This window comes from Saccostrea cucullata, unplaced genomic scaffold (assembly GCF_032062105.1).
Source record: "Saccostrea cucullata isolate Sc308-1 unplaced genomic scaffold, CSIRO_AGI_Scuc_v1 ctg2057, whole genome shotgun sequence".
Taxonomy (NCBI): Eukaryota; Metazoa; Mollusca; class Bivalvia; order Ostreida; family Ostreidae; genus Saccostrea; species Saccostrea cuccullata.
Window position 1 is genome coordinate 1,533 of NW_026934703.1, and position 8,357 is coordinate 9,889.

The window sequence follows — 8,357 nt, forward strand, 5'->3', positions numbered from 1 at the left end:
TAAAAGTGGGCCAAACTCCAAATTCAAGGTCAGAAGGTCATAGTTCTTGTTACCCAATGAAAGGACTTCTCTAAAGGATTATATATATGAAGTATGAAAGCCCTAGTCCTTACCGACTTAAAGTTATGGCCAAGGTCAATGTTTTTTCATAAGTACAGTAATCTCCAAGGTCAATGTCAAAAGGTCAAAGTTCTTGATATCCAATGAAAGGTCTTGCCACAAACAATACATATGTGAAATATAAAAGTCCTAGTATCTACCATTCAAAAGTTATGCCCAAAATAAAAAAAAATACATTTTTGTGTAAAAGTGGGTCAAACTCCAAGGTCAAGGTCATAAGGTCAAATTTAGTGGTACCCAAAGAAAGGTCTTGTCACAAGAAATACACATGTGAAATATGAAAGTCATAGGTCCACTCAATCAAAAGTTATGGGCAAGGTTAAAGTTTTTGTGACGGACGGACAGACAGACAGACAGACGGACTGACAGACAGACGAATGAGATTTAATGTCCCCTCGCTTATTAAAACGGGGGACAAAAATTATTATGCTTGTAAAATAAAATAATAAACCGATTAATCAGAATTTTAAAAATGCAATCGATTGCTTGGATTATGTCGATTATAATCGATGATTGGAACACCACTAGCTATAATATATGTAATTGTATTCATGTCATATGGCAGAAGTTTAAAATCTTAATTATCTACCACTACCATTTTTAAAGGTAAAAGAGATGATTGACATTAAGTTGTAAGTTTGATAGCAGCTAAATAAATAATGTAAGAAAATGTTATTTATGACTAAAAAATATTGTAACTATATCTTTTAAATTGTTTGCCAAATACAAACTTAAGCAATTTTGAATTCAGTAATTACATATTGTACGTACATGTAGATCTTCATGTACTGTAATATTAAATGTGAGACACGTAGATAGTTTACATGAATTATTATATGTACTACATTCTATTTCTAATCAAGAATAGAAAATGATTGTAATCGATGGAAGAAAAGTCACATTTATCCTAATTAAGATTACCTTCCAATTAGAATTTATATATTGTTACGATACAAGCTAAAGTTAACTATCAATGAGGTTAAACAAATAAATCATATTTAAAAGAATTATAAGGGTGAAGAAATGAGATACGTCTATGTACATGATGTAAGAAAAACTTGCTACAACGGTATCACCGTATGTCACAAAAAAGTGCCCTTCTATTGCACCCCTCCATTTTCAGATCCTAGCTGGAACACTGTCTATACAGTACCTTTTCCAGCAAAAGTTCCAGTGTGGCTTCATTGCTGGCTTTGGTTGATATTCATTGAATCTTCTTTGTATTTGAAAATCTGGATAAAAAATTGAAGTCATAGGAATCATTTTCCTTTAAGTACCGTATATACTCGCCTATAAGTCGTTTTTTTGAGAGTCAGATCTCTGGTCCAAAACTGTGTCCGACTTATAGGCGAGCTATTAAAATAATGGTATTATATGAGGTCAGTCCATCTGAAATATAAGCTTATTAAGTACAACCGACTTATAGGCGGACCGACTTATAGGCGAGTATATAAGGTACATGTATAAGAAGTTCCCTATGTTTTGAATAAATTCTAAGGTTGCAAGCCTTTCTTCTGGTCTATTTAAGAAATAAGGTATCATTTTTTAGCATCTATCGGGATATAAATACGGGTTGGTCACGAGATTAAATTCCATAAAGCCCGAAGGGCTTTATGATGAATTTAATTTCGTACCAACCCGTATTTATAGCCCGATAGATGTTTAAAAATGATACCTTAGGCCATATAAAATTGAAATCCTGGTTCTCAGGCCCGCGCGCATCCGTTTTGAGGTAGCCGCATTGCCGATTTTATTGTATTTTTGATAAAATAAAAAGTTGGTATTGCGGAGACCAATCCGGAAAAAAATTTCCGACCTCATTTGTTTTGTAGTTTAGTATTCAAATACCACTTCCGGTAGTCATTTGCAATGAGATTTTGGCAACTTCGTTTGAAAATACATTCGAGGACATTTATCTACGATGTTTACATGCTGTTAAGCAATGGATAAAGCAGAAATTTTGACCAGAAATGGAAAGTATATCTGTGATTAAAAAAATTATCTTTATGTTAAAGAAAATTCGAAAATTAAAATTTAAAAAAATACCTCCCTCATCTACTTTATTGCCAATAAAATGATAAATAAAATGCCGCCCTCCCGCATCTGTTTTGGAGAAAACTGGCCTGAGAACCAGAGAATTAAATTTAGATAGCCTTATTACTTATATTTACATTTGTGACTTATTCATACTTTATAGTTGCCTGATTGTGACTTTTAACGTGTGAAATGCATTATTTTTCAAAACCAACGGCATGTATAAAATCCACTGATTGCGCGACGACCCTTTATGACATCACTGAGAAATTACGTCAAACGACTATCCATACGCACATCTATAACCTCTTGACCCCATACCTGTATTTATACAGTTATAGATACTCATTACTTTCAGTAGTGTTATATAGAGGAAAACATTTGCAAATGTAAATATTTTGACTTACATTCATTTTCAGAAGGTTAACCAGGGTGAAGTTTTTATCTCTGGCCATGGATTTCTGGATCAGCCTCTCAATCAGCTGCCAATGACGGGCCTTCAGTGACGGGTTCCTGAGAGACGTGATTACTGGCATGCCATGTTTAAACTCTGTTACTTTTTCCTTCAGAATGGGCAGGACCTCATTAGAGGGTAAACCTAACACAGAAATCAGAATACAATGCCATTTTAGATAAATAATCAGTGGGTTCTTTGTTAAGACAGAGTTTCCAATTTCTGACAATCCAATTATTTGGTTCAAAGCAATAACCCGCTATACGGTAAAAAAAAAAATTGCTCTGGTACTTGTAAAAAAAAAATTGCTCTTTTTTTTTTTTTTTTATAAAATTAACATCATAATTTTCATAAGTTTCATAATATGAACAAAATTATTATAATTTAGAACATAATCTTAGAAATGGGAATAATAATGTCCACAAAACTCAAAATGTAATCATAAAAACAAATTTTAAAAAATGTATTCACCTTTTTCCAACATATAAACTGTCTGGGTGACTCTATTAACATTTATGTGTAGTAGCTCCACTTGTAGAGAATCAAATGGTGTGGCTGTCCCATTCCTCCTGGAATTGCTATAGCAACTGTCTAGAGGTCAGGTCACGTTTAATGTCAGAAAGGTCAGCCTGAATCTCAGTGGCACTTTGACTGTCATAGTGATCCATTAACATATACTCCCTAGAAAAAAAATTCAATATTTTACATGTATACTGAAGAGTTATAATGAAGGGAAAGTAATTTCTTAATTGACATGAATTGTTTACATCCACTAATTCTTTTTTAATATGAAATTTTTAAAAGCATATAAATAATTATTATTGGTAATATATGTTCTAGTTTTTTAACACCAAAATTATGCATGTATACATGTAATGAATACACTGAAGAAAATGTAAGTTTACAATAAAAGTAAGAATAACATTTTAAAACATGACATAAATAATAAATATTAAAACTAACAAACGCAAGAACTGATGATGAAACAATGCACAAATTTACCATACTTCACGTCTAGAATCAGAAAAATAATTTTGATATTTGCAACAAAGGATCCAATGAAATCTTTGAGTATGCACTGAAAATTGTTTGATTTATGAGATAATCTATCTTTGAAAAAACTGCAGTCAAATTGTTGCAAAAAGGTAGATGTACAACCAAAACCATACTTACTCTCCATACATGCCCCTCTTGGAGTCTTACAGTGAGCTTCCGAATCCCTCTTGATAGCTTGCATAGCTCCTCGCTTTTGTTTACTGAGAGCTCACCTCGCTCTGAATCGAGTCGAGCTTACTCAGAGCAGCCACTACTATATGTCAGTACTGAGGAGATCTGGGTCAAGTACTCGGTTTTTGACCTGCCCTCCCGCCATCAGTTTGGTACGAATCTTATAGATGAGAGTGTCCAAGTCCTGGCTAAATTTACAGATTTTTTTATCTTTCTTGGCTTCTCCTACCAGAATGGCATTCTACAAAATTTTTATATTTGGGATTAGTACTACTTGCACAGTATCGTGCCCCAAAAAGCAATGCGTCTTTTAGCATACAAAATATACAGTAAAACTTTTTTAGTACAAACGCGGACATTGTGAATTCACCTTAGTTATCTTGGATCCCCAGCTAAATAAATTTAATGAATTCCTTATTTGGATGTAACGCACACAGGCACTTGTTTCTGTTATAAATTTTTGACCCATAGTATAATAATAACACAAGGTATCTAACTCGGATTTACAACAAGTATCCACCTCCCTTAGAATTGCGCTCATTTACACTTTCAGAGGAAATGCATGGGTAAACTGTTTTTACCTATGTCTTCTATGATAATTTATCTACACATTATCAGTTTCAAGACTCTGCTCACCGAGTGGAAAGTGAAACTCAGCCATAGAATGGTATGTTCTAGTCTCAGGCAAAGAATTAGACCTCGAATTTGATTGGCTAAAAATCTGTTTCCAAATTGCATCGGAAAAACATTGTAGTGTTTTTATGGAAAATAGGACACTATGAAATTTTGTTTATTCAATGCAATATTTAAAATCTGGGATTGAATTTTTAAACCCAGGCATTCTTTAATTTTTCTCTTTGCCACGAGATTAGCACATACCGTTTTATGGTTTAGTTCGACTTTTCTACTCGACGAGTAGAGATTTGACGCTGTTTATGGAGATTAAAGAAAACAAAGACAAGCAAGTCATATACGGTTGTGTAGATAAATTATCGTAGATGACACAGGTATTCAACAGTTTGCCACTGCCTTTTCTCTGAAAGTGTAAATGAGCGCGATTCTAAGGGAGGGGGGTACTCCGTGCAATTTGGAGTTAGATACCTTGTGTTATTATTATACTATAGGTTAAAATTTATTCCTGAAACAAGTGCCTGTGATAATGAATTACGGATATAGCGAAGTAATTTCAGAGGTTCCGGCGACTTTGTTATAGCCAAGTTTTACTGTACTTGTTTACAGATTTCAATCATACACCATTTTCGTCAAGAATAAAAAAAATGACAAATTGATTCTTTCTTTCAACAAAGATATTGTTCACAACATCTAATTTTAATAAAAACATTATTGGATACTTGATGAGTATTTTTCATTTTTTCCCCATCACCAATCAGTTTATATAATTGGCTTTTCCGGACAGAAAGCAAGTCTAACTCTCTTACTTTCAGCCCCGGAAACTTGGACCCAGTGTCTGGTGTAAGGCCAGGTCTTCTGGTTCAATCTTTACAAAGAAATCCTTGGCAATGGTGAACAACTTTTTTCACAATCAGGAACTCCTTATCAAGAGCTGTGATTTCAGACATCATCTTAGACAGGAAAGACAAATGTTCCACAAATTCTTCCACAGATTTAGAATAGTCCTCCAGTTTTTTTTGCTGCACCCTGATAAAAGACATTTCCAAATAATTTAAAAACACTAAATTTCATGTTTTTTTGTGGAGGGGGGGATATTTCCAAATCCTTACCAAATAAAGAATTTCTGAAATTTAGTTGCAAATTCAATCAAATTCTTTTTAAAAATCTAAGAATTGTTTCCTTTTCCTCATTGAATACCTTGATAATAGTAAGCAGATCTTCGTTTCATTTGATGGCTATAATGGGCAGCTTATGGTGGGTCTTGTTGATGATCTCCTGGGGGTAGGGGAGACAGGAGTCCCTGAAGCTAGAGCTTATCACCAGAACCATCGCACATCTCCTCTTCACAGTCATCTTCCGCATCTCCTTTACCTACAGACGTTAAAAGAAAGCTGTTACTTCTACAAATTTAGACTTAAGATTTGAAAAAAAAGTGCTTCTGCCCAAAAAATGCAAAATACAAGGGCACCGCTGAGCGGAGCATCCCCTCGCCTAATGGCAACATCTCACAAGAGATAAATTCTCCAGAGGGACGTTAAACATGTTAAAGATTGATAGTACAATGTATTTTGTTTATTGTCCCTCTCAGGAATTTTTTGCTCATATGAAGGCTTGCCGGTGGAGAGCTGCACATTCTTTCCTATAATAGGGACTTACGACCATTGAGCAGTGAGGGATCTTTTTGTGCCAGCATTTGTTGGGACATGGGCCTTTAGTTACACGGATTTATTCGAAGGACCAGTCTCCATGTCCCACGAAGGGATTCAAACCCACAACATTAGGACCAACTCCCCTACTTTTGACAAAATTATTAGTGGGTGTGTTGTTGTTGATCCATTTTTACAAAATGCAAAGTGGTTAAGGGGGGAGGGGGGGGGAGCCATAACATAGATACTTTTAAGCTTTCAAACTGGTTCTTAAATTGGTTCCCTTGCAGAAATGATTATTGTCAACTCGTACATAAAATGTCAGGGTTTCGAGACAGTGAAACGCGATATCTGAAGAAATAATTTAACAATGAACTTGAAAATGAATAGGCTTCATCTTTTTATATTTTCACACAAGTTTGTAAACGCTGAGCGTGGTTAATGCAAAGGTTTTCTGTTAATCTTGCCCACAAAGTGTAACGAACACACTAACACACACACACACACATACGCACATTTGCGATGCTATATCCCCTCCGCAACTATTTGCATGAGGGGATAATATCATTCTATGACTGAGATTACCAGCTTAGCAACAAAACATAAAATTATTAATGCATCATAATTCTGAAAATATTTTAAAAATTCTTCTCATGATAAACAGATATTATGCAGAAAGCAGGTCTGACCATTTCTGTGAAGGTTGGTAGAACATGATTGAATTCTTCTGTGGACCACTCATGTCTGGCCATGGATTCATCAATGTCCAAGGCTTTACTCTTGTCCACCACTTCACAGTACTGATCAAAGTTCTGTTGGAGGAAATCATATATTGACATAAAATTATCTAAGGATACATGTAGATAAAGAATATAAATTTGAAACAATGTATTTTTCAAAATCTGCATAACATGTTCCATCAATGTTATATTAATTTTGAAATGATTAAACCTTATTCTCAAGTCAATCTTAATAAAACCACATTCCAGTCATTTTGTATATCAAACTTACATGAGAGAACTGTTTAACTTGCTCCAGCTGCATTGCCATGTATGAGCCAAGGTCAGTCAGATATTTTTGGTATTCTGGGTCATCACCAAACAGATTTTCAAGGTCAGGCCAAGGTCGCTGGTATTCCATTCGGTCTTTTTCTTCTTCCTGGTCAAATTTCAATCTAAGGTCATGGGAAGGTGGGGAATAAATTTTGGCTCTCTTAACTTGGACACAACTTGATCTAAAATGAAAGGAATAATATTGGCTCATCATGTATAGAAAAGGAAAAAATTGGTTTTCTTGGTGTCTTTGAGATAAATATTAAACTTTTAGTATTTTATCGAGGTTATGAATTTGTAGGCCCATTTATACCCCCCCCCCAACTCAAAAAGTGATTTCACAGTAACTGCAGTACTTGGACACAACTTTTATAAAAAATTGGTTTTCTTGGTGTCTCATAAATATTAAACTTTTAGTATTTTATCAAGGTTATATTTGTAGGTTCCACATTTACAAAGGCATGCAGTATTTATAAAGGCAACTTTCCTTGAGGAAGTAAATTTACATTGAGTATAACTATTACAGGCCGCTGTTTACCTTTTCTCCTGCTCTGGGTAGGCGTACTCCTCACCAGGAGTTCTGTCCTCATCCTCTGACTCCTCAGTCTCAGAGCTGTCCCTCCTGTGGTCCTGCTCCTCACCCGAGTCCTCAGAATCACTCTCCTCAGACTCTGACTCTACAAAGTCAAACTTTACTGGATAAAATCACAATTAAGTCTTGAACATGGATATCTCAGTACTATGGATAGGTTAAAGGAGTTAAATACCCAACAAATTTTTCGATAGGTATTTCAACCTTGATAGCTTGAGTCCTGGCATATATTGAAGTTTTTGTCTTGACCCCATTAAGTTTGGTTTGAGATAACAAGAATTGCCTGCATTTTGCAAGTTACCCTTAAATTGTTCATAAATTGCTTAAAATCCTAGTTTCCTTGTAATATTTAAAGGATACATTTTCAAGACATTAATAAAATGTTTTCTGAAACTGAAACTCAGAAAAATATTTCCATTCTAACCTGAAGTCTCATGAATATCTTGAAACTGGACAGTTTTTCTAGTGGAAGCAGAGTCTGTTAACTTGTCTGGAGAGTAGGACTTTCCTTGTCTGTGTTTCTTTCTCTCCTCTTTCTGGGGTTTTTCGTCCCCGGGACATTTAGCACCGCTGTATGCTACAGACTGAGGCTATTATTT

At 34.8% G+C, this 8,357-nt stretch overlaps 1 protein-coding gene across 1 annotated transcript; it reads right to left on the reverse strand.

The window, feature by feature from the left end:
- Positions 1–5,692: 5,692 nt before the first annotated feature.
- LOC134241206 (dynein axonemal heavy chain 14-like) lies at positions 5,693–8,012 on the reverse strand. Its single transcript, XM_062723277.1, has 5 exons — positions 7,934–8,012; positions 7,705–7,843; positions 7,126–7,348; positions 6,804–6,926; positions 5,693–5,839 (listed from the first exon to the last, which is right to left on the reverse strand). Exons 1-5 carry the CDS (start codon positions 8,010–8,012, stop codon positions 5,693–5,695), a joined length of 711 nt encoding a protein of 236 aa, XP_062579261.1.
- Between the last annotated feature and the right edge of the window lie 345 nt (positions 8,013–8,357).

Excerpts from the sequence above, each read along its gene's own strand:
- LOC134241206 (XM_062723277.1), bottom strand. The coding sequence starts at position 8,012 with ATGGGGTCAAGACAAAAACTTCAATATATGCCAGGACTCAAGCTATCA. Across the intron at positions 7,844-7,933 it reads CCTATCGAAAAATTTGTTGG|AGTCAGAGTCTGAGGAGAGT; the intron begins GTATTTAACTCC and ends TTGACTTTGTAG. Across the intron at positions 5,840-6,803 it reads TACCAACCTTCACAGAAATG|GTAAAGGAGATGCGGAAGAT; the intron begins GTCAGACCTGCT and ends TAACGTCTGTAG.